Source organism: Globicephala melas, chromosome 3 (genome assembly GCF_963455315.2).
Source record: "Globicephala melas chromosome 3, mGloMel1.2, whole genome shotgun sequence".
NCBI lineage: Eukaryota > Metazoa > Chordata > Mammalia > Artiodactyla > Delphinidae > Globicephala > Globicephala melas.
Genome location: NC_083316.1, coordinates 76,719,467 through 76,746,881, shown reverse-complemented (window position 1 = coordinate 76,746,881; position 27,415 = coordinate 76,719,467). Strand labels below are relative to the sequence as shown.

General features: G+C 37.4%; 2 protein-coding genes across 2 annotated transcripts in view; both read left to right on the top strand.

Annotated features, from left to right (window-relative positions):
- The first annotated feature begins 316 nt into the window (after positions 1–316).
- Positions 317–27,415, top strand: part of SPATA9 (spermatogenesis associated 9) — a 29,892-nt gene continuing 2,793 nt past the window's right edge. Inside the window, 4 exon segments of the mRNA XM_060296027.1 lie at positions 317–377; positions 531–619; positions 13,117–13,344; positions 23,909–24,004. Of these exon segments, the coding sequence (XP_060152010.1) occupies positions 317–377; positions 531–619; positions 13,117–13,344; positions 23,909–24,004 (474 nt within the window).
- Positions 23,906–27,415, top strand: part of SKIC3 (SKI3 subunit of superkiller complex) — a 181,963-nt gene continuing 178,453 nt past the window's right edge. The window contains exon 1 of the mRNA XM_030847977.2: positions 23,906–24,004. The gene's annotated coding sequence lies outside the window, so the exon portion shown is untranslated. The remainder of the gene's footprint in view (positions 24,005–27,415) is intronic.

The following is a 27,415-nucleotide window of genomic DNA, read 5'->3' as shown; positions in this document are numbered from 1 at the left end:
AGAAATTGGGGCAAAATTTAATTCATATTGCAGAACTCCTTAGTGTGCTTCACTTTCCAATCCCATTTCTCCTCCCCTTGTGCCTCCAAACACACTCTTCCTGCTCACTGCCAGAGTGATTTCAGAGGATTCTGTAACAAGTTCTCAGAGGCCCATTGTGAAGTACAAAGAATCCCTGCAGTGAGCTGCAGGTTCTGTCCTTGCCTGCATTCCTGAGTGGAAGGCTGCCATCATCCCACACTAATGGTAGAGTAGGACAAGCAGTGCCCAGGCCTGTAAGCTTGCCTCGAACTAGGAACCCAGGCAAGAACTCAACATGCCAGTCAAACCTGTTGGGCGGATATGTGGGCAGATGTTGAAGAACTTCTCTGGAAGAAGTATGCACAGTCTTCCTGTAAAGGGGATATGGGTGTGGAAACTGGGAATTAAATCCCCAAGGTGGACCCAGTGTTCCATGATCTTTTAAATTATGTTTAGGGGATTTTTAGTTAAGTTTTTTTTTTTAACCCCCTAACTTCTTTTTGTCTTAGTCGAGGGGATCCAGAAAGCAATCATGGTCCTTAAAGATAAGTTTAAAGATGAATTCCCTACCGTCCTAAGATTATCACAGTCTAATCAGGTAATGTGATTTTATAACTTTGAAAGGATTATAAAAAGTATATTGTATTTTTAGTACCAATTATTTAATTTGTGATTTTGAGATCAGTATTTTAAGCTTAGGAAAACATTACTTTCACCTCAGAAAAACACCATTTCAACTCTTACTCATTGCGAGGGGTATATGGAAAACAGAAGGACTGTGGACAAGGAAGTGAGGTAGAAAGATAAATAAAGTTTAAGGACAGTCACTCTACCATTAGATTGGAAATCTAGAACTTTCTCATAGATACAATTGCAATGTAGTTTACTTAAGATTTGCTTAATATAAAGTCAGAAAAATATCTAGATGTACTTTAAAATCTGTGGCAATTAAGTCAGTGAAAAAACATAATTCATATGTTATAACAATGGAAAGATAAATATAGCATGGGCGTGTGTTTTAATATGGAAAGAAAATAGTGATATCAATTTAAACAAAGTACATATGCATATGTTTTAAACATCTGTTGCAAAAAGGTTTTAGATATAATATTGGGAGTGGAAGGAGATAGGTAGAGAATCATAAAGACATTTAGTTAGGAAAAAGTAACATCTTGTTTAGGGGACACAGGTAACCTGATTTACTCAAAAGTACACAACTCGTTTTTTTAAAATATTTATTTGGCTAAACTGGGTCTTAGTTGGGGCATGTGGGATCTTTGTTGTGGCATGCAGGATCTTCGTTGTGGCATGCGAGATCTTCATTGTGGCACGTGGGATCTTTAGTTGCAGCATGCAAACTCTTAGTTGTGGCATGTGGGGTCTAGTTTCCTGACCAGGGATCGAACCCGGGCCCCCTTGCATTGGAAGCACAGAGTCTTAGCCACTGGACCACCATGGAAGTCCCAAAAGTACGCAACTCTTAATGGGAAAGTGCTGTTTTAGTCATTTTGGCCACAGTTGGAATAGAATATGTTGTAAAGTTATATGGTACAGTAACAACTTACTTACCCAGAAATCAGACTTTTGGCAATGTCAACATGAGGAACATAGCTAAAACCTGGAAGTAAACAAAAAAGCGCTGTGAGTAACATAGTAATCACAAAGTCTGTATATTTTATTCCAAAGGAGAGGTATTAGAGCTACCTTTAACCATTCATCCAGATAACCAGGCATTAGACACTTAATAAATACTTTGCCTGGAACTGGGAAGAAGGAATACAGAGATTAAACAAGGCAGGGTTCCTTCAGTCGGTGAGCTTAATCTCATGGAGACACAGCCATAAACAAGTAATTGCCATGGAATATGGTAAGAGGCATATACAATTTAGAGGAAGGAATGACTCTACATAGGGTAGTCAGAGAAGACTTCATGGAGGAAAGATGCTTAGACTGGGTCTCAGAGGATGAATAGGGAAAAATATTCCAAAGGAAGCAGTGTCATGCCAAAAAAGTATGAAACATCATAGCACGTTTCCAGAATGTTAAGTAAATTTGAATAAATGGCGTCAGTCTTGGGTCTAGACTTTAGGAATGGGTGATACTGAAATGTAAGTATCTGGATGCACAGTGGTAAGGTGGCATCTAGGTGGTGGCTGGCTAAGTAGGAGAGGATAAGCCTTAAAAGCTCTAGAGGGCAAAATGGATTTTGTCATTCCATATCTTAACCTTGGTGTCTAGTTGCTTCCTCTTTTTGTATCCCCCTAGTCTTGGTATAAATTCTTTTGAAACATGAGAGATTTTTCTTGGCTATGCTCTGGGGTATTAAGGAAAGAGATGCTTGGTCTAGGATGTAAAATGGTTAAGGCCAGCACAGTAGTGTCAGTAATTATTGAGAAAACCTCAAGGTAAAGCCAAGGAAGCCTAGGCCTGGAAAGCCCTGTTGTCCTTCCAAGTTGTGATTCTCCCACCATTGCCAACATTAGAGAAACTGGGTTTTATTTAATCGAAGTTGCAACTTTCTTTACAACTTCCTTCATCTCTTCCTACCCTCTGCATAGCCTCGTTATCACTAGAGCCATAAGTATGCTTTATGTGAAATAGATTGATATTCTGATCCCCAAAGAAATCTAAGTTCCTATTTCCAAATCCCTGAAGTCGTTCACTTATAAGAACTATATCCCATCCAAGTGAAGAATATAAACATAAAGTTACTTTATTTCTCATTTTCAAAACACTTACATTGTTCTTTTTCCACCATTTACTTTGAAGAAAGTGTTGCTGAGATTGGCAGGAAACCTGAGTAGTTAGGGGATATTATAACACATTGAAGTTATTTGCTCTTCAAAAATAAATTATCCAGAAAACAATGCTAATACTCTGTTCTTAACTAGATTATTTTTAAAGGTCAGATTAGAAATGTTGCAGATTTTATTATTTCTAGTGTGGTCCATAGTTCCCAAACATACTGAAAAGAATGGTTTTAAGACTACTTAGAGGGCTTTATTAATTGGGTTGTATTTTAAATCTCTAAGTTTTGTGATTGGCATTTAATTTTATTTATTTAGGAAAAAGCCATGTTGCTGGCCTGGAATAAAAAAAAAAAAAAGATTTAGAGATTTGATGGGAGTGATGGTGGTGGAATTTTTATAGAGGAATACACCGAGAATACTGGTTATTAAATAGTTCTTCATGGCTAAAGATTTTGAAGGACATTTTTTTTCTGGGGCTGGGGAAAGTTAATTTTAGAATTTTGCCTTGAGGTCCTGGCTTCTGAGGTCTTGTACTCTCCACTCCCTCTCTTCCAAGCAGCCCAGACCCCAATATGCTCAGTATCCACATCTTTTAGTAAAAGTAACTTTTTAAGGTTTACACTTGCAAATTGCAAATGATTTCCATATGAGGACTTTAAAATATTAAACTTTTAAATTTGAACGAATGAAAAGATGCATGCTACAATTAGGGAATTAAAATTTTTTAATTCAGATGATTTTTACTTGAATGAGAGAAATCTTTTATGGTAAATAGGGTCAATTTTGTGGGTTTTAATTATGAAAGGTGGTTTGTATTTTATTCTGTAATTATCTTGCACTTAACTGTATACTACAGAATTGAGGATTGTAGACAGAGCATAATAGAATCCATGCAAAATTTTGGCCTTTACATATGTAGATACATTTTTCTGAATTCTCTATGCTTTCTTTTTTTCTTTTTAAACATGTGGGATAAAAACTGCTGGTGTTACCAAACCAGGTTTCTTTGTCCGACATGCAGAAAGCCTAATGCTGAGACGCTGAGGTTTGCAGCAGAGAAAAGGTTTATTCAAGAGGCAGCCAAGTGAGGAAACAGGAGAGCAAATCTCTGATCCACCTCCCCAAAGGCAAGGGGCTTGGATTGTTTGTGCATGAAGAGTATAGCGTAGTCAGAGAGGCCCGTGAAGGTGTTTGGAGGCAGGAAAAAGGTGAGGTAATGTCTGCTCTTTGCAGGCATATCTGAGTTACATGCTTCTTCACAGGATGTATGTTCAGAAAATGTGGGTGTTAGCATGATCTGGGGGTGGAACTTTTGGCCCTCAGATGTCAAAAGGTCACCCATTGCACACTTGAGCAGGCTCAGTTGAATGGTCAAGTGGTCTTGACCAGTTTGAACTGGGCAAGATTAGCTCCATGTTTCTGAAGCAGCCATTACTGTAGCGACCCATATGTCAGAGGTGTTATCTGTAGGGGGTGGTTAAAGGAGTCTTGTGATATACAGTATTTGTCTAAGGTATGTGAAGCTTGGAAGGTACGCAATTTGCAGGAACAATTAAGGCAAGTTTGATGAGTGGAGGCAGATTACAAGCATAGGGATTTTTAACAAGACTCTCCCTTATCTGCTGTTCTGTAAGACAAGCTAAAGAATTGCTGTCAGTCGCCAGTTTCTGTTAACCCTATGGGGCACAGGTTCAGAATGAGCTTTCTAACCTTGTGGGGCACGGTTTCACTGGGGATGCACCAGTGATGTCTGGAAATTACTTGTATTGGCATTGGGGTTTCTAAATATAATGAGAGTAGAACTGTAACTAGAGTGTTCTATAATTCAGTTGTATATTTGTCTTTGGTGAGTTGTTTCTTGTGGGACACTATCATTGTGAAAATTCGCAGAGCACGTTGTGCACTGAAATCTTTCTGGGTAGTTTCTAATTTAATATTTGTTATATTTTTCCAATATATATCTATACTAACTTGTTATATTTTTCTGATATTTTTCATTCATTCACTGAAATGAATATATTTATAGAGCACCCACTATGTACCAGACACTATTCTAGGCACTGGGGAAAGATCAGTGAGCCAGATGGATATAGAACACTGCTGCCATAAAACTTATATCCTAAAAAACCCCAAACTTATATCCTAGTCAAATAGAAAACCAATAAACAAGGAAAATAAACTACAGATTATATTAATGGTATGTCTTAAGGGGAAGAAAGCACATAGCAGAGAAAGGATATGAAGTAGGGGTAGGGATAAGGAGAACAATTGATGGGAAAGGTAAGACCAAGAGAGTCTTAGTGAGAAAGTGATTCTTGAATTAAGGCTTAAAGGAAGTATCCACCTCCTAGAGTAATGAAAATAAAAACAAAAATAAACAAATGGGATCTGATTAACACATTATTGACGCAGGGGATTTTTGCAGAAACTAATGCCTGTGGCCGTAATACGTCTCCCGTCAAATATGTGTTAAACTTAAAAACTTTTGCACAGCAAAGGAAACCATAAACAAAACAAAACCCTCAGACTGGGAGAAGATATTTGCAAATGAAGCAACCGACAAGGGATTAATCTCCAAAATATACAAATAGCTCATGTAGCTCAATATCAAAAAAACAAATAACCCAATCAAAAAAGGGGGGAAGATCTAAATAGACATTTCTCCAAAGATGACATACAGATGGCCAAGAAGCACATGGAAAGATGTTCAGCATCGCTAATTATTAGAAAAACGCAAGTGAAAACTACAATGAGGTATCACCTCACACCAGTCAAAAAAATCTACAAACAACAAATGCTGGAGAGGGTGTAGAGAAAAGGGAACCCTCCTACAGTGTTGGTGGGAATGTAAACTGGTGCAGCCACTATGGAGAACAGTATGGAGGTTCCTTTAAAAACAAAAACTAGAACTACCATATGACCCAGCAATCCCACTCCTGGGCATATACCCAGAGAAAATCATAATACAAAAAGATACATGCACCTCAGTGTTCATTGCAGCACTATCTACAATAGCCAGGACATGAAAGCAACCTATGTCCATCAACAGAGGAATGGATAAAGAAGATGTGATACATATATACCACATGGAATATTACTTAGCAATAAAAAAAAAACAAAATAATGCCATCTGCAGCAACATGGATGGACGTAGAGATTGTCATACTGAGTGAAGTAAGTCAGACACAGAAAGACAAATATATGATATTGCTTATATGTGGAATCTAAAATAAAGGGGGAGTACAATTGAACTTACAAAAATAGAAGTAGAGTCATGGATATAGAAAACAAACTTATGGTTACCAGGGGATAAGGGAGGGAGGAGGGATAAATTGTGAGATTGGGACTGACATATACACACTACTAAATATAAAATAGATAACTAATAGGAACCTACTGTATAGCACAGGAAACTCTACTCAATACTTTGTAATGGCCTATATGGAACAAGAATCTAAAAAAAAAAAGAGTGGATATATGTATATGTATAACTGATTCACTTTGTGCACCAGAAACTAATACATTATAAATCAACTATATTCCAATAAAAATTTTAAAAAGAAAAAGACTTGAAGGAAGTGAGGGAGCAAACCTTGGCATCCTTGAGAATCAAATGGCATAGTTAGTTCAAAGTCCCTGAGATGGGAGTATACCTAACAAGTTCAATAAATAATGTAGGAGGAAAAGGGAGAGAAAAAGACTGTGAGGCCAGGGAGGTAAAGAAGAGGCAGCCTTTGTAGGACCTTGTAGACCATTGTATGTACTTTGGCTTTTACACTGAGTGCACCAGGAGGCCACTGAAGTGGTTGAGCAGAAAAGCAAGATCTGATGTGATCTAATTTTTAATTGTGTCTCTTTGGCCGATGTGTTGAGGAACAGAATGAAAGTAGGGAAGGGTGGAAGCAGGGAGGCCATTGATGAGGCTAATTTTCAAGTCTGGAGACGAGATGACAGTGGTATATAAATAAAGTGGACTGAGTGTTGGTACTGGGGCTAGTGAGGAGTGGTCAAATTCTGGGACTATTCAGAGAAAGAACTGAATAAGATTTGCTGACAGGCTGGTTTTATAGATGTACGGTAGTAAAAAGCTGATGTTACTAGAAATTGGAGTTCAGCATTAAAACTGCTGATGATAGAAAAATGGGCATGGCTCTGGAAAAAAGAAAAGTAATGGGGAAAGCAGGATATATATTCAAAGAATAGAGCTCAAATAGAGAAATATGGAGCAGGATTCTTGAATAAATCTGATTAAATGATGCTAAGTTTGTTTTGGCAAATGGTCTTTAAGTACCTTTGTTTATCTCTGAGGTGTTGGTGGTGGTTGGGAGTTGGACTTTCTTTTCTGACATTTGCTGATATGCTCAGATGATGAACATATGACAAAAAATATCATCTGAATTTGCACACTTTGCCACTGACTCCAGGATGTTTAGGCCAAGGGTCAAAAAATTAAAAAGGGAAAAAGAAGGAAATGAGGACTTCTTAATTTCAGTTCAACATTTAAATTTACACATATGGTTTGGTAGGAAAATACATAGCATAGAGAGTAGACAAAAAGGAAAAGCTGGTACCTCAGAGGGGAAAAACCTTTTATTTAAAAATTTTCTGTTAGAGCTAATTTAAAAAAATAACTCATTGAAAGTAAAAGTGAATTGGAACCATCATCATAAACTGGTGACTGTTTATTTAAAAAAGAAGAACGTCTCCTTCTGCATCTTAAGGAATGTAAGTAGCCTTTCCCTGCTGTCATCTTTGTATTCCCAGAGCCACGAAGAACCATTGACCATGCACCCCCAAGCCCAGATTTTCTAATATACTATTCTTCTTAAAAGCAATAATGGTCTTCTTGGGAACAAATTTATTTCATGTTTTGTGGCAGGGAAAATAAAAGGGGTCAGAAACATATTTTGTTGTTAGAAATAATTCTTTCAGTTATCTAGGAAAGTATCAAAAAAGGAAGGCATTTTAAAAGGGAAATGCAGTCGTCATATTGTAACCATTTAAGCATTAAAGGGAAACAAAAATATTAATTAGGAACAAGTTGAGTCTGTTGGAAAAAGCCATACACTCACGAGGATACTAAAATGAGAAAGATAACACAAAATGCGCTAAAGCATTATTATAATGCACTCGAATTTTTAAAAATACTGTCTATAATAAATGCTGTATTTTGGTGAACACAATATATGAACCTTGCAGGAGAATTTTTATTAATAGATTATTTATTACAAATAGGCTTATTTTTCTACAGAGATAAAAATTTAGAATTTCTGAAAGAGAGGAAAGTTGAATGGATCAATCTAGTATAATGTTTGGGGGAATGCATCAATACTGGTTAATAGAAATACATGTGTAAAAGTCAGTGAAATCCAGGCCAACACGTACAGATCACTAAGATTTTGTGAAGGAACTCACAAAATCAGAAGAGGGAAACTACAGAATGTTGTTTTGCAACTGAAGAAATGAAGGGTCCCTAAAACACTGAATGACCACATAGACAAGGTTTCACTAAAGGTGGAACTGCACATATCCAACTCCTGTTTGCCCTGGCAATGTGGTCCTCACCTCTGGTTACAAATTATAATGAGAGAAAACACAGTACTGTCAGCCCTTGGTATCCAGGGATTCAACCAACCTGTGATTGAAAAAAATTCCAGAAAGTTCCAAAAAGCAAAACTTAAGTTTGTTGATTTACATAGCACTTACATTGTATGAGAGTTTATAAGTAATCTAGAGATGATTTAAAGTATAAAGGAGGATATGCATAGGCTATACGCAAATACTATGCCATTTTATATAAAGAACTTAAGCATCCACGGATTTTGGTATCTTCAGGGGTTCTGGAACTAACTAATCCACATGGGATGCCTAGGGACAACTGTAAATTGTAATCAGAGGTAAAACCAAACTTATTCCAGCTGCTCCACCTTGAGGAGGAGTTAGGAGGAAGAGTCAGTGCAGCAAAGCATAACGTCACAAGAGAAATTGAATCTGTATGTGCAGGAACTTTGGATACTGCAGACAATGTGGTTTCTCTTCAAGGTGTGCATGCAACCAGGTTAGATAATATCAAGTGATTGCACCTGTGTGTTCTTTTCACTTGTTCTACCTACCATGTAACTGCTTGTAAGGATTGCTGTGCTCTAAAGTGGCTTGAAATTATAGCAACTGTAGCAGCCCACAACTTAGTCCATCCTCTACTGTTCTACTGACGAGGAGGGTTGAGACCGCAGGTGGGCTACTGGGACTTTTTTGCTAAAGTTAATAGATTAAGCCACGGTAGGACACCAGGTGTTGCAGAAGTACATCTTCATTGACAGGCTAGAACAGCTTTTGGTTATCTCCACTGACAAATGCTGAAGAGTAAGAGAAGTACTGAACTTTGATGACAAAAACAGCACTAATAAAATTATGACTTCAGGATAAAAGTTGAGGCATTTAAAATAAATATACAGCATGTTAGCTCTTAACCAAATATATGATGCTTATTATAGACAAAAAAATCCAAAATATGTTTTGCACTTACATATTTGTACTCAATAATTAAATGAGATTCAAAGTTGTTTCTTTGTGTTATTAACCAACTCTTTCTCCCAAGTTATGTACTGAAAAGCCAGAATAGCTCATAAAATTACTTAAATGAATAATGGAAATTATACTTGTCTGTTGCCTGGAATGCAGTCTAACCTGTGGTTCACTTTCTGCTAGAACAGAGAAAGAACTACATGTCCTGTGTTTTAGAAATGCCAGAATTTTTTCCTGTCAGAGTGCTCATAGAAGATTTGAAGTTTTCAGAACTACAAGTTTTGTAAGCTTGTGGATTAGTATATAGGGTTTTTGTTTCATTTTTCTTTAAACAGTACAATGCAGTGTGTATATATGCTATATTTTAACATTAAAAAATTTAAAGTAAATTGTACATTATGATTATGTATATATGCTATATTTTATATATGAGGCTGTCCACTCTTACCACTTTTATTCAATGTAGTTTTGGAAGTCCTAGCCACAGCTACCAGAGAAGGAAAAAAAGTCAAAGGAATCCAAATTGGAAAGGAAGAACTAAAACTGTCACTGTTTGCAGATGACATGATACTGTACATAGAAAATCCTAAAGACGCCACCAGAAAACTACTAGAGCTCATCAATGAATTTGGTAAAGTTGCAGGATACAAAAGTAATATTTAAAAATCTGTTGCATTTCTATACACTAACAACAGACTATCAGAAAGAGAAGTTAAGGAAACAATCCCATTTACCATTGCATCAAAAAGAATAAAATACCTAGGAATAAACCTACCTGTGGAGGCAAAAGACCTGTACTTGGAAAACTATAAGACACTAATGAAAGAAATTGAAGACACACAAACAGATGGAGAGATATACCATATTCTTGGATTGGAAGAATTAGTATTGTTAAAATGACCATACCACCCAAGGCAATCTGCAGATTCAGTGCAATGCATATCAAAGTATCAATGGCATTTTTCACAGACCTAGAACAAATAATTTTAAAATTTATATGGAAACACAGAAGACCCCAAATAGCCAAAGCAATCTTGAGAAAGAAGAACAGACTGGAGGTATCAGGCTCCTGGACTTCAGATTATACTACAAAGCTATACTAATCAAAACAGTATGGTACTGGCACAAAAACAGACACATTGATCAATGGAATGAAATAGAGAGCCCAGAAATAAACCCATACACTTATGGTTAATTAATCTGTGACAAAGGAGGCAAGAATATACAATGGAGAAAAGACAGTCTCTTCAATAAGCTGTGCTGGGAAAACTGAACAGCTACTTGTAAAAGAATTAAATTAGAATGTTCTCTAGCACCAAATACAAAAATAAACTCAGAATGGATTAAAGACCTAAATGTAAGACTGGATACTATAAAATTCCTGGAGGAGGGCTTCCCTGGTGGCGCAGTGGTTGAGAGTCCGCCTGCTGATGCAGGGGACACAGGTTCGTGCCCTGGTCCGGGAAGATCCCACATGCCGCAGAGCGGCTGGGCCCGTGAGCCATGGCCGCTGAGCCTGCGTGTCCGGAGCCTGTACTCCGCAATGGGAGAGGCCACAGCAGTGAGAGGTCCGCATACCACTCAAAAAAAAAAAAAAAAAAAAATTCCTGGAGGAAAACATAGGCAGAACACTCTTTGACATAAATAGCAGCAATATTTTTTTTTGATCCATCTCCTAAAAAGCAAAAATAAACAAATGGGACCTAATTAAACTTAAAATCTTTTGCACAGCAAAGGAAACCATTGACTAAACAAAAAGACAACCTACTGAATGGGAGAAGATATTTGCAAATGATATGACTGGTAAGGGGTAATGTCCAACATATATAAACAGCTCATACAACTCAACATTTAAAAATCCAACAACCTGCTTAAAAAATTGACAGAAGAACTGAACAGACATTTTTCTAAAGAGGAAATGCAGATTGCCAACAGGCACATGAAAAGATGCTCAACATTGCTAATCATCAGGGAAATGCAAATCAGAACCACAATGAGATATCATATCACACCTGTCAGAATGGCTATCATCAAAAAGAACACAAATAAATGTTAGTGAGGGTGTGGAGAAAAAGGAACCCTCCTACACTGTGGTTGGGAATGTAAATTGGTGTAGCCACTATGGAAAACAGTATGGAGATTTCTCAAAGAAAACTAAAAATAGAACTATCATATGACCCAGCAATCAGACTCCTGTGTATATATCCAAAAAATCAAAAACACCAATTCGAAAAGATACATGCACCCCAATGTTCATAGCAACATTATTTACAATTGCCAAGATATGGAAGCAACCTAAGTGTCCATCAACAGATGAATGGATAAAGAAGATGTGGTGTATATATACAATGGAATATTAGCCATAAAAAAGAATGAAATTTTGCAATTTGCAGCAAAATGGATGGACTTGGAGGGCATTAAAATGAAATAAGTCAGACAGAGAAAGACAAATACTGTATGTTATCACTTATATGTGGAATCTAAAAAATACAACAAACTGGTGAATAAAACAAAAAAGAAGCAGACTCACAGATATAGAGAACGACCTAGTGGTTACCAGTGGGGAGAGGGAAGGGGGGGTAACATAAGGTTAGGGGATTGGAAAAAAGGGGTTATTATGGGATTATATGAAATCATGTATGTTAAACTTCTGAAAATTGTAAAGCACTGTAGAATTTAAAGAACTTTTCATTCAATTAAAAAAAACCAGATGTCTCAAGTTAATGAATTTAGCACTTTTCTATGTATGGGAAGAAGCAAGAGTCTGGGATCATTAAAATCATTCCTTTGATATGCACCTTAACTAATAAAAATTTTTTTAAGTAAATTGTACATTATGTATTATGTATATATGCTATATTTTATCATTTAAAAATTTTAAAGTAAGCTGGGAAACTATTTGTAACAGTTTTGAATAAGAATTATTATTTGAACAATTCAAACACTGAATGATATTTGAATACGAATTGTTTACTTTTGGGACTTCCCTGGTGGTGCAGTGGTTAAGGCTCTGAGCTCCCAGTGCAGGGGGTCAGGGTTTGATCCCTGGTCAGGAAACTAGATCCCACATTCATGCTGCAACTAAGAGTTTGCATGCCACAACTAAGGAGCCCATGTGCCACAACTAAGGAGCCCACCTGCACAACTAAGATCCAGTGCAACCAAATAAATAAATATTTTTTTAAAAGATTGTTTACTTTTGAAAGAGCTCTTTTTAAAAAAATCAATGCAAAAAACAGATAAATCCAGAGAGAAAAATGAAAAATTTATATCTTTAGGCTACTAACTTAATTCTGGATATTTATCCTAAGGAAAAAATCATATATTCATATAAATATTTAAATACCTGGGGTGGGGCCAATGAATTGTAAGGAGGGTGGGAGATAATTATTGGACACAGTATCAGGCACAGTGTACAGTTATATGGTACTTGTCTCTGCCTGAAGTAGATTTTAAAAATGCACTGGAAACAAATGGGTGGTTGCTGGTAGGGTGAGGGGGAATGGAGGGAGGGAGCAGTGTGAGTGAAACAGGTGAAGGGGATTAAGAGGTACAAATCTCCAGTTCTATAATAAGTAATGGGAATGCAATATACAGCATAAGGAAGATGATCAATAATATTGTAATAACTTTGTATGGAGACAGATGGTTACTAGACTTGTGATATTCATTTCATACTGTTTGCAAATGTCAAATTATATAGTATACCTGAAACTAACAATACTGTACATCAACTATATTTCAAATAAAAAATTTTTAATAAATAAATACTGCACTGGAGAATCACACATCAGTCACTTTTCAAAGGCTTATTTTCCAGAAAAGAGAACCCGTGCAAAAAACATCCAAAATCAGAATGGCTGTTGCTTTAGCCAAGATCAACCGAGGAACATTAATTTGAGGATTAAACAGCATATCCAGATCCTCCAAATCAGTTGCCAGACTTCTGCAGCCTCAGCTTGCTTGCAGACTTTTAGAGTTAAGGGACGTATCTCTTCGTCTGCTCAAGGAAGTTAATGCACCAAAGCAACCCCTATATAACATGCAGGTAAGTAAATATTGCACAGGCTATGGATCTTTTTTTAGGAAGTATTTTGAAATTGTAAGATTTGGAAAATGAAAATGTAGCACATTTGGTTGTCCTAGATGTAAAACAAGAATAGTTGGATAAGAGAAATAAATAGATGGGCCTTTTTTCAGTATAGTATATTCTCTTGTTTAAATAAATGTGAAAAAGGAAGTAATGCAGACTTTTTTCTCCCTTGTTATTTGATTGAACTAAATGAAACTATCAATTTCAAATGGTTCAACCTAAATATAAGCATGCAAATTACCACCTATGTCAAATCTGAAAGAAATTCTACAACAAGCCTTAAAAATGATTGTGCTTTGTGTCCTTTTCCCCATAACCTTGTTATGTTTCCAAGATAATCTTTGACATAACATATTGAGTACATTTAGCTATAAACTCATTTCGATAGACCTGTCAGTGTCCAGGTCTGTTTCAAATATGTGTTCTATGTTGTTTTATTGAGGTCCTATTATATTTTGTCAAAGTTTTTCAGGACCAGTTTCTTTTTTTCTGAACTTTATGGCACAGAACTCTGGGTTTTTCAATCTGGGCATTACTCAAAGCATTCCTTTGTTGAAGGGAGAGTTAAGCCAGAAAGGAGATGTATTAGTTCTTGTACTCGAACAATCCAGAGTTGAGAACGTTTCAGGCATAGCTGGATATAGGTACTCAAATGATACCTTCAGGATCCTGTTTCTCTCTTTTACTGATCTCTTGGCTCTGCTATCTCTGTGTTGACTCCATTCATAGACTGACTTTCCCCTCGTGGTCACAAGACGATTTGCAATTGTTCCCAGGCTACATCCTTCCAGGTTCAATTACAGCAGAAAAGAATGAGTCCTTGACCCAGCATTCCTGGCCAAGTCCTGAGGTTCACTCTAAGAGAATGGCTTACCTCTAAACCAGGGAAATGGGGGTGCATTGATTGGCCTAGGACTTGATTACCTGCTTCATTTCTAGAGTAGGCGTTGGAGCCCCATCCAGACAACATGACTTAAGAATGGGGAAAGGATGAATCCTCAAACAAAAATCTGTGTTGTTTTAAGAATATGAGAAAATAGATGATGGGTCGCTAAAATAAATGAAATATTCAGTATATAGGAATCTGTTTTTAATCAAAGATTTTGACATTTCCAGAAATCATCAGATATTTCAATTATGAGTTGCCTGAGACAACATTTATAAAAGGCACCTTTATAATACCTGATGTTTGAGAAAGTAAAAAATGGTTTCTGTTTGTTAACCATTGGATTTCTGAGCACTATTAAGGCTTATCCCTGTATCTTTAGATCATCAAAAAGAAACATAGCTGAACTGTATTATTTTAAATTCCCAATGAAATGTCTTTCTGAATCTAATGTTTTGCCTTGCTGTTTCTTTCCTTGCATTGTTAGACCCATAGTTTTCATAGAGAGTTGATGCAAGAAGTGTCCTTTGAAGAATATTTCTGTATTTATTATGAAATTATGCTTAAAGACACTGTCCATTATTGTTATTCAGAGTCTTTCTTTTTTCTCCTCTTTGCTAAGTTAAAACTGTGAAGGAGCTGAGATTTTACACTATTTATGAGCTAACAAGTTAGTTTGCCACAGTTATAGAAATACACAGGCACACACACTGACAGAAGAGACAAGCAAAAGTAGCAGCCAGAGCAGTATCTTGTGTCAGTTCCCACAGGGCAATGTGGTGACAGCCGGATGTTAACTATGCGTGTAGTAAGTTGCATTGCAGGAGAGGAACCTTAAAATCAGGAGACTCATCTTTTTATAGGGATCCTGGCACATCTGCCCAGCATCCGAGAGAGAAGTGGGGGTGGGGGGGGAGGGAGGGGGGGGAGAGAGAGAGAGAGAGAGAGAAGAGAGGAGAGAGAGAGAGAGAGAGAGGAGAGAGAGAGAGAGAAACAAATGTTTCTGGAGGGTAAGGAGAAGGTTTTATCTTTAGTGCCCTGTGACATATCTTGGGAAGTACATCTCTAGATCTCTCCAAAGGAATATACTTTCTCTAGCTTACAAAGCTGTTTGCTATTCATCCATATCAGAAGGCCCAATCTGCACAGCTGGGGGTCTGCACAGCAGGAGGTGAGCGGCGGGTGAGCAAGCGAAGCCTCATCTGTATTTACAGCCGCTCCCCATCGCTCGCATTACCACCTGAGCTCTGCCTCCTGTCAGATCAGTGGCGGCATTAGATTCTCATAGGAGCGTGAACCCTACTGTGGACTGCGCATACAAGGGATTTAAGGTGCGTGCTCCTTATGAGAATCTAATGCCTGATGATCTGAGGTGGAGCTGAGGAGGTGTTGCCAGTGCTGGCAGTGGCTGCAAATAACAGATTATCATTAGCAGAGAGGTTTGACTGCACAGAGACCATAATAAATCAGTTGCTTATTGACTCATTTCAAAACCCTAACAATGGGGCTTCCCTGGTGGCGCAGTGGTTAAGAATCTGCCTGCCAATGCAGGGGCACAGGTTCGAGCCCTGGTCCAGGAAGATGCCACATGCCGCGGAGCAACTAAGTCCGTGAGCCACAACTACGGGAACCTGTGCTCCCGTAGAAAAGCCACCACAGTGAGAAGCCTGCACACTGCAATGAAGAGTAGCCCCTGCTCACCACAACTAGAGAAAGCCCGAGTGCAGCAATGAAGACCCAATGCAGCAAAAAATAAAATAAATAAATTAAACAAACCAAAAACCCTATCAGTGAGTGGCAAGTGAAAACAAGCTCAGGGCTCCCACTGATTCTGCATTGTGGTGAGTTGTATAATTATTTCATTATATATTACAATGTAATAATAATAGAAATAAAGTGCACAACAAATGTAATGCACTTGAATCATCTGGAAACCATCGGCACCCACCCCTGGTCCATGGAAAAATTGTCTTCCACGAAACCAGTCCCTGGTGCCGAAAAGGTTGGGGACTGCTGCTGTATAGGAATGAGAGATATCTATGGAGGATTGTCTCACAATACTCATGAAAGTTCAGTGGCAGGAAGATAATCTCCCTTTCCAGTGGAATCTGTTTCCTTCTATCCAATAATGAGAACTAAAAAACACAATGTGCTTGCCTTTTGCCTTGCCTGACAGTGAGTTTCCATAGGTGAAGTTAGAGCTCATTTGTGATAACTTATTCCAGGAAATGAGATGAAGGAACCAGGTTGAGGGACTAAGTGATTTGTCCAGGGTCCATATACTGTCTCTTTTGACATCAATACAGAATCAACACCTATGAAATATCTTCTCCTTTGCTCTTGTTCTAATTGTCTTAGGAGCTAGCTTTAATTTGTTAAATTCTTATCAATAAAATATTTCAAAATATATAAAAAATAGTTTATCAGAAGTCCCACCCAAATTTAAACTGGTAGTAATATTTTGCCATATTGCCTTTAGATATCTGTTTTATAAAAAGAAATATAATTAACCATGCTCCGATCCCTTCCTTTTTTTGTCTACCAAAGGTAATCATTATCCTGAAGTTGATGTAAGCATTTTCATGCATGTTTTATAGTTTAACTACATTTGTATACATCTATCATCCTATGCATATTTAAAATTTATATAAATGATATGATACTGTACTTACTCTTCTGAAACTTCCTTTTTCACTCAACATTTTTGATATATATATCTATGGTTCTATGGTTTATTACTTTAACTTCTTTGTGGTATTCCATTATAAGAAAAAGTAATCCACAGTTTATCTGTTACTGAACAGATGGACAATTTAGTTTCCAAAATTTTTGTATTACAAACAGTGCTTCACTGAACACTCTTGTAAACGACTCCTCGTCCATATGTATGAGACATTTCTCCAGGTATATATCTACAAGGGGGATTGCTGGGTCATGAGGGATACACATCTTCAGTTTTTTTTTTTTTTTTTGCGGTACGCGGGCCTCTCACAGTGTGGCCTCTCTCGTTGCGGAGCACAGGCTCCAGACGCGCAGGCTCAGCGGCCATGGCTCACGGGCCTAGCCGCTCCGCGGCATGTGGGATCTTCCCGGTCCGGGGCACGAACCTGTGTCCTCTTTATCGGCAGGCGGACTCTCAACCACTGCGCCATCAGGGAAGCCCCACATCTTCAGTTTTATTAGCTGTTGTCAAAATGCTTTTTGGAATGGGTACGTATTCTTGGGAGCCTTTGTGATTTTTGAATTTGAGGATAATTTCAATTCTGGAAAACTCTTAGCCATTATTTCTTCAAGTATTGCCTCTTTCTCATTTTATCTAATCTCATCTGCTGGAATGCCTACTAAACATACTTTGGACCTTCTCATTTTATTCTTTATGTCCACTTACCTTCTTCATATTTTCCTTTTCTTTATCTCTTTTTGATACATCCTGAATAACTTCCTCTGATCTGTCTTCCAGTTAACCAGCTCTCTCCAGCTGTATCTAATATGCTCTTTTACTTATTAAATGTATTTTAAATTTCAAACATTATATTATCTCTAGAAATTCTATTTGGTGTTTTCCCCCAAATTTCCACTTCTTTCAAAGTGTCCTTTCATAGGTTTATTTCTTTTTAAAAATCTATTTTAAAAATACTTATTTATGGTCTTTTAAAATATTATTCTTTAAGATTTTGGAGGGATGCTAATCTTTCTGACTATTGTGATCTATATTGTGTCTCCTCATTATTTCTTTGTTTTTTTTTTAAAGTTTTTCTCCAATAAGGATTTTTTAAAAATAGAAATCCCTTCTGGCCTTGGTAGTAGAACTGTTCCTCTAGAGGATTTTGCTTGTGCTCTGGAGATATCAGTCCCTGGTGGAGACCAGCTTCCTCACCTTCTTTTTGGACTGGTGGGTGCAGTTTTTCTATTCCCCCTTTCACTGAGATTGCAGCTCTGTAAAGGCCTGATCCTCACCTCACGTGCATCCAAGTCTTATCTCCAGGATCTTTATTAAAACTCAAGCCCCCAGCCATTATTTCAGGATCCAGTAGCAACCCCAGTGTTCCTGGGACATAATCTCACACGCTTACTGCTTGGCTTTTAGTTCCCTCTTCTTTCCTAGCATAGGAGGACTTCTTCCTTCCTTCCTCTCCCCTCCCTCCCTCCCTCCCTTCTTTCTTTCCTTCCACTTTTTGTGAACTCAGTCTTGTATTAAATTTTTGGAGTTTGATTTTATATAGAATTTCTAGATTTTTTTATGTGAGAGGTTCCCCACTAGCTCAGTCTGCCACGTTACTGGAACTAGATGTCCTTCAGCTTTACTTCTTAATATCTTTTACAAGTTATAAGGTGGTTAAATTTCTTCTTGGAAGTAAATGAGGTGTAATTCTACTTTTTCATTCACTTGGTAAACATTATTCTTATTGAAAACCTGACATATAAAATCAAGAGTTTAGGTACTAGGGATTCATAGATGTCCTATGGACTCTAGGGATGATAGGCAAGTAAGCAATGTCAGTAGAGTGTACTGAGTGCATGATTAAAGTGTGCAAAGTGTACTATGGAAGCATCAACAAGGAGCGTATAATTCCTAAGTGTAATCAGTGTAGGCTTTCTAGAAGATGATACTGGATCTGAGACTTGAAGGAAGGGAAATTAGCCCAGTGAAGAAGTAGGAGAATCATTCAAGGAAGCGAACAGTGTATATTAAGAAGCTGAGGCAAGAGAGAGCATGACTTATGTAGGAAATGTAAGTAGTTCCATATGGCTGAAGTGTGATAAGTGGGAACAGTCCCAAGTCAGAGCTTCTGGGGTCCTTGAGGGTTAGGAGTGAGGAAGAAGCTTTTCTTGGGTAATATGTATTAGCTAGGTAGAGATTCAAGATTGCCACTGAAAGGAACCTAAGTTGTAGCAAGGAAGAAAACAAAATAGCTCAAACGTAAAGTCTCAGTGAGGAAAGATACAGAAGTATGAATAGTGAAGATACTGGCCTGGAGAATTAAAAGAACAACAGAGTAATATATGAGGTGTGGTGGAGGTCAGTGAATTGGTCTGTGAATGGAATGTATCCATGGTGCCAGAGTATGCTGAGAGGTAAGTGGCACAGCACAGAGTTCAGCTTACCTGGAGTAGATTCCAGCATGAATTACTTCAAGAATTGTCAGGCTGGGGCTTCCCTGGTGGCGCAGTGGTTGAGAATCCGCCTGCCAATGCAGGGGACACCGGTTCAATCCCTGGTCCGGGAAGATCCCACATGCCGCAGAGCAACTAAGCCCATGTGCCACAACTACTGAGCCTGCGTGCCACAATTACTGAAGGCTGCGTGCCTAGAGTCCGTGCTCTTCAACGAGAGAAGCTACTGCGATGAGAAGCCTGCGCACCGCAAAGAAGAGTAGGCCCCGCTCACTGCAACTAGAGAAAGCCTGTGCACAGCAACAAAGACCCAGCGCAGCCAAAAATAAATAAATAAAATTTAAAAATTAAAAAAAAAAAGAATTGTCAGGCTGCCTGTGTCAAGATGGAACTTTGTGGCATGTAGAAATACAAGGAGTGAAATATGGAATTACTATGCCAGGGGATATGCTTTGTGGCTACATGGAGGGCATCACTTTAGAAAGGTAAGCAGCCTAGTTAACCTATCAGAAGCAAAGTTTTAAAGATCCTCTTCATGTGCTCTGTCTCATCACTGATCTGAGGATGATGAATGATGGAAAGATGCATTTCTACCTTAAATGGTTCTACCAGAACTCTGCTGGCTATCAGGTAGCTTGGAATGCCAGTCAGGCAGATTACTTCCCTCAAGAACTCGAAATAGAGGGGCATTGTCATTACTGCCTGTAACTAGGTAGTGTTTCAGCTTTTTGGTGTGGTCTGAGATGTAGCATATGGTGATGGTCTCGTCAAGATAATTAGAGTATAGACGCTGTCACAGGAGCTCTCTTGACAATCTATCCAGGCCTTTTGGTTGCATGCTCAGCTGTAGAGCATGTACTGTGTATCTTAGCATATTTAATGATATTGTGCCAAATATGAACAACCCAAAGACCCAACCAATATAAGTGACCTGATTAGATTCCAGTGGCTTGTGACATGAGCACAGAGAGTTGGGGTCAGGGCTGTCCAACTGGCCGTCTTGTTAAAAGAGGCTTTCTTTGCACCTGGCTATATGGGTGCTGAGTCAGGTTGCTCCTCAAACATTTCCCCATTCTGCTGGGCTGAGATTATAGTAGTATACCTGCCTCTTCTACAAGGGGCCTTAGAAACGGAAAACTGAGAAGTTCCTGGTGATTTTTAAGATCCCCAGCAGCAGTACTTACAGAATGCTGCATCTGCTTAGCCTTGTAAGCTGCCTGGCTGAGCGAAGTTTGCAGCCTAGGCTTCAGTGACCTAGATAATTGCTTTGAATGCTGACTTCAGCCAAGACACGTCAGCTCCCAGACATAGTCGTTGACTTTGGCAGCCCAACGCAGGGCCACAGGACCAGGAGCTCTTTCTGTGATAGAATCTTCCTTATAGTGGCATTAGAGATGGCTATTTCTACTTTGTACAGACTCTGTGGAGTGGCATAGGCAAGAGATGGGCAAAGTAAAGAAAACTCTTAGCCTCAAAAGTGCGTGTGCCGTAAGTGGATCCCAGTGAACTTGTGCTCCCTTTTTCAGGATGAAGGTCAAAGGCTTATCTAAGTAAAGTTTCTTCCTCACCCCCACCCTCCAAGGTAGACTCCAGTTTGGGGTTTAAACTGGAAACCTCACAAATATCAGGAACTTCTGTAGCTCCTTGATGGGCTTGCCATGAGGCTATCTTGGGTGGTATAATTCAAGACCTGGGAACAAAGGACAATTCCTAGAAAGTAGAAGTCTCGGAATCTTGAAGACGTACTTTTGCAGGTTGGCCAAGAGTTTGGGACATTTGAGCTTTTATAGGACCACCTGATTAAGAGCTCATTCAACAGCACTGCTCCACAGGATGTTAATACTGGGGTAAATAAAGTCAGATAGCTTTCTTTTCTGTGGACTGCTAGGAGTATTTCCTGTCTTCACAAGTATTGTGGGTTGCTAAGCAAAGACATGATCATGTAGCTTTCCCAAACCTATAGGAAACACTATTTTCTGAACCTATAAAAGCAGTCAGTGCTTCTTCCAACACTTATTTGTGAATCACTGTTAGAGTTTTTTCCCCTATAACTCCCTTGATATCTCTCATCAAGATGGTTTTGGACAACATAAATTAAGTTGGACCTGGTAATTCTCCAACCTGCAGGTTATCTGTAAGTGGGTCTCTATTTTCTAAACAGCTTATAGTTTGCTTTTTTGTGATTTATCTCATTATTAGTGAAAATAAGATGAATATAGATATTTCTTTTATTAGACAAGGCAGTCAGAATTATGTGGGAGAAGTGGAACATGAGATAATGTGGGAGAAATTTAGTTAAAGATTGAAATATCCATGTATCTTATATGTTAATATTTCCAAATTCAAAAAAGAAATATATGGGTATAATGATATCAAGATACTTTTAACTTAAAATGCAAATAAAATTCATGTAATTATGAGGTTAAGATAAAAATTTTTGAAATAGGCCAAGACAATCTAGACAAAGCCTTCCATTTTCCAAATTTCTCCTGTTTATCTCAGTTTTACCATATACTGTTCCTGCTCATAGCAAACCAAAATGAAACAGTGTGGTTTATAATGTGAAAAACATGTATTGCAAGTGAGTCATAAAATGGAAAAATGGCTACTTAGCCAGTAGCCACATAAATTTTGGAGGAAATATATTTTCTACAGGGCTGATTTATTACAGGAATAGCAAGTATTTATTAAAAGCATTAAAATGGTGAAAAAGTGACCCTTAGGCAACATACAGGTTCATGGCTGAGAAGCATAACATATATAAAATACATATTTATTTTGAAACTCATCCATTTTAATTACTTTTAGGTGAAGGACAAAAATCTGAAAAAGAAAGATGCAGTGAAACAGAAACAGAGTAATTTTCCCTGCATGCAGACACCACTTTTATTTTTTATTGTTTATGGCCTACCGATTATTGACTATGGACCTTCCACTTAAACATTCATATATTCACAAACTCATGAATCTTTTACTCTACTAGAAGGCATTCTGTTGGAGTATATCTGATTTCCTTCCTGACCTCTGCTCCCTATTTATATGTTTGTCTCCTTATAGCCCAATAGTGGGATTCAATGTCAGGCTATCATTTTGATTCTTTCAGCAAGAGGGAAAGAGCAGCAGCTGCTTCATTTCATGGAAACTCTTTCCAGAAGCCAGGAACTTCTGGGAAATTTTCCAGACTGACTTATGGAAAGACTGGGCTGAAACTGCCCCCACCTATACCTATGCGTAGGAGTTGGTATGGCCTGAAACGTAGGGAATAAAAAGGGAAACTCCCCTTCCCCCTCCCTCCTTACCCCACCATCTCTTAGCTACTAGGCTAGATAGTATTCTTGGCTTCGGCATCCCATAAATCACTTGAGAGAAGAAGAAAATTGTGATGGGCAGTTTTGTTCATCAGTAGTGACAGCAGTAAGCAAAAACTGAGTATAGTACAACAACAAGCACTTCGAACAGAACCTGGTAGACAGTGCCATATAAATGTCTGTTCAATAAAATATTATCACATGTTCTTCAGAAGCACCTTTTAAAAGGCTGCAATATACCATTGGGTGGATATAGCATAATTTACCGAGCCATTCTGCTATCATTGTTTCAGTTTTTCAGTGTTATAAATAACTTTTTAATGAACACATACATACTCTTCTTTCTAATTTGTGTGCATTTTTACTATGCATTTACATGATTTTAGGATACAGCCTGTACCTTTGGGGAGTTATTGAAGCCTCTGAGTGGCTTGGCTCTTACTGCAGAGGAGCATGGCTAACTGCCACTTCACTGCTGAATGGGAAGGGAGTGTTTTTCCTAATGTCGTCATTTCATATCCTTATAGCTCAAGGCAACAGAGGTAGCCTATAAGAGAGTATAGGTCCCTTAATCTGAATATATTATACTAGTCCCTTAAACTGAATATATTATACTGTTATGTTGAGGCAGGGACACCTTCTAGAAGGTAGAAACATCTGAGAGACAAATTCTCTATTGGTGTAAACATCTACATTTCAAAAAGCATATGCTGAATATGAACACAGAGTATTTCTTGAAGCTTAATCATCTAAGGTTAATGCCTGGCCTTCAGCATTCTCATGATTAACATTTCCAAGCAGGTCATTAATCTCCAGGAAACGCTCGGTATTTTGATTGCTGTTTGCTTAATTGAAGAGGTGAAGAATTTAGTAAAGGATGACTACATTAATTTGGACAAAGACTGTTTTTCTAACAGGCACAGCGGCACCCCCTAGTGAGCACACTTGGTAAATGTAAGAAAGTTAAAAGTAATTCAGATTTTGGAAATGCAAGGTTTTTTATAGATTTGTCATAGATTTAAATTAGCAAAAGAAAGTATCTTTTTGTAAAGGAGAAAAACAATATATTTTCAGGATGTGAGAAAACTCAGAACTAAAGTAGATGACTTTATAAATATTTGAATTCTCATTTTACAATAACATTGTAAAATTTAACATTGTAATGTTGAAAATTTTTTGTTTTAATAAGAAAACTCTTTCGTTTTTTCAGGTCAGAAACGGATCTTTGTTTGAAATCATTTCTTTCCCAGCAAAGACTGCTTTAACTAGCATAATGTATGCTTCATACGCAGCACTCATTTATTTGGTAAGTTAATAAAATTATTAGAATCTAGAAATAAATATACTTATTTTATGTAAAGATATACTGTATAAACTGTATAAACCAAAGTATTTAAATTCTCTTGTTACACAGAATAATTTTACATTAAAAAATTACATTTCTAAGGAGCCAAGTCAATCCACCAAAAACTAAGTTGCTTAGATAACTAAACTTATTTTATTTTTATAAAACGTATTACTATTTGCTCAAAACATTTTGGTTTTGCTTTCATTTAGCTACAGTTGTTTTGTTCCAGCCATTGTGCCATGGTTGGTTAAAGTTCACTATTCTGTCTTTTGAATTCCAGAAGTGTTCATTAAAAAGCATGACAAAAATATAAAGAATATTATAAATTATAAGGGTTATTTTCTTTTAATCCACTGCCATTTATACTTATCTTTAATTTTTTAAAAATGTACAACATACAAAGAGAAAAGTACACACCTTGGTGAATTATCAGAAAATTTATTAATCTATGTATCACACAGGTCAAGAAACAAAACATTATACCATCATGTTAGAAGACTCTTTCTTGCACCCCTCACAATCACTAACCTCTTTTTTTTAAAATTAATTAATTTTATTTATTTATTTTTGGTTGTGTTGGGTCTTTGTTGCTGCGTGCAGGCTTTCTGTAGTTGCAGTGAACAGGGGCTACTCTTCGTTGTGGTGTGCAGGCTTCTCATTGTGGTGGCTTCTCGTTGCGGTGCACAGGCTCTAGGCACGCGGGCTTCAGTAGTTGCAGCACACAGGCTCAGTAGTTGTGGCTCACGGGCTCTAGAGCGCAGGCTCAGTAGTTGTGGCGCACGGGCTTAGTTGCTCCATGGCATGTGGGATCTTCCTGGACCAGGGCTCAAACCCGTGTCCCCTGCATTGGCAGGCGGATTTTCAACCACTGCACCACCAGGGAAGCCCCACTAACCTCTTCTGTAAAGGCAACCACTATTTTGACTTCTAATACCATAGTCAGTTTTGAGTTGTATATAAATGAAATCATATACTATACTTTCTTTTGTATTTGTCGTTTTGCTTAACATTATCATTGTGAGATTTGTTGCCTGTAACAGTAGTTTGTTGATTGCCATTGCTGTGTAGTATTCCATTGATTGAATATATAGCTATTTATCCATTCTATTTTTGAATATTTAGATTATTTACAACTTTGTCTATTGTGAATAATGTTGCTATGAATATTCTTGTACATATGTTTTGGTGAAATTGCTGGACTGTAGAATTTGCATATGTTCATCTCTAGCAGATATTGCCAAAGTTTTCCAAAATGGTTTTAACAATTCATCCTGGCAGATTATTAATCCTAGTTGCCCTGTATCATCACTGACACTTGGTATTGTCAATCTTTTCCAGTATAGCCGTTCTTGTGGGTATGTAGTACTATCACATTGTGGTTTTAATCTGCATTTTCTTGATTGTTAATGAGATTGAATACTTTTATACAGTAATTGGACATTTGGATATCCTCTTTTGTTAATTTCTGTTAGTCTCTTCTCATTTTCCTACTTGGAGTTGTCCATCGTTTTATTATCAAATTGTACTTTTAACTATATTACTAGAACAAACCCTTTTTTGGCTGAATATGGGCAGAGTTATTTTGTGACTAGCCTTTCACTTTCAGCAATGTCTTTTAAAACAGAAGTTCTTAATTTTAATGTAGCCCAATTTATTAATCTTTATGTTAAGTGCTTTTTATGTCTTAATTAGGGAATCTTGACGTACATCCTAGGTCCTGAAACTACTCCCTCTGATATATCCTGGGAGCTTTGTTATTTTGCCTTTCACTTTTAGATTACATCTGGAATTGGTATGAGGTAAGGGTAAAATTTTTCCTCCATTGGTATCCAGTCGATCCAACTCAATTTATTGGGGGAAAAATACCCTTTTCCTGTTGCCCCAGAACACCTCTTTTTTAAATCAAATGTCCTTAGATATGTAGGTCTGTTTATATTCTCTCTGTTCTAGTCAGTTGCTCTGTTTGTCTTCTTGCACCAATTCAACACTGTATTATTTACAGGAGTTTTACAATAAGTCTTGATAACTGGTAGAATTTCTTTTTCCAATCTATGAACATGGTGTATTCCTCTATTTATTTAGATCTTCTTTAATTTCTCTTAATAATTTTATGGCTTTTTTGGTTAGAGGTCTTTTACATATTTGTTAATATTTTTGATCATATTGAAACACACAATAATAAAGATTAAAATTTCCCCATAATCCATAGATTCAGTGCAGTCCCAATTAAAATCTGAGCAGGTGTATATGTGTACATTGACTAGTTTATTCTAAAATTTATAGGGAAATGCAAATGGTAAAGAATAGCCAAGACATCCTTGAAAAAAAAACAAAGTAAAAGAACTTTTTAAACATATTTACAGTTTCAAAAACTCTGAATTCATCGAATAAAAAATGTTGCAAGTCTTTTGAATTTTTGAGACATGCTCAGTATCTTAAATGTGAATCTCATACAGAATTGATGCAAATACATTGCAGAAAATGGGTGGGGTGAAACAGCTATGGTGAAACTAAAACAAACTAGATTAAAAACCAAAATTTCTCTAATTTTTCAAAGGCTTTTGAGACCATCCTACATGATTTGTCATGCTATAAACTTTCTAAGTAGGTAACAGAAACCATTTTTTGGTGACCTCTGATAATTGGTCATATATGCATCCAAGATGTAGGAAAGGTCAGGGCTAGAATTACGCTTTTGAAGGCAAATAACATATATTTTGGAAGTTAGTGCCCTGTGAGTGGAACCATGCCAAGTGAAAAGAGTAGAAAGTCGACAGAAATGTGAAGAACAGCTTACATTTAAGGTGAGCTAAGAAGAAATCCATGAAGGAGACAAAGGACCAATAATTAGACAAAAGTAGGAAGTGAATCAGGAGAAACACTGGCAAGGAAGTAGAGACTTAGGAAGTTGTGAGTGGTTAAGTGTCACATACAAGCAGAAAAAGTCAAGTAAAGTGCAGATCTGAAAAGTGTCCATTAGATCTAGTAGTAAAGATGTTGGAATTAACCATCTTGAGAACTATTTCAGTGGTGTGATGGGATAAGGAAGACAGAAATAAGCAGGAAGAGTGAAGAGATGATAAAATGGAAATCATGAATGTCGGCCCTGGTGTGATGAAGAAAAGAGTGTGTGTAGCAGTCAAGAGGGACACAGAGCCAGAGTGATTTTTAATTTTTAAATTTTAGGATAGAAGATACTTCAGCATGTTACAGGTTGCAGGGGAGGAGCTAGTCAAGAATGAGAGGTTGAAGAAGCAGGGAATAATTGATAGACAAAATGGTAGAGTATAGGTTAAAAGCAAAGATAGAGAGATGCTGACCTTGGTCAAGACCCTTCATTTTCTGAGACTTGGACAGAATTGGTTAGAA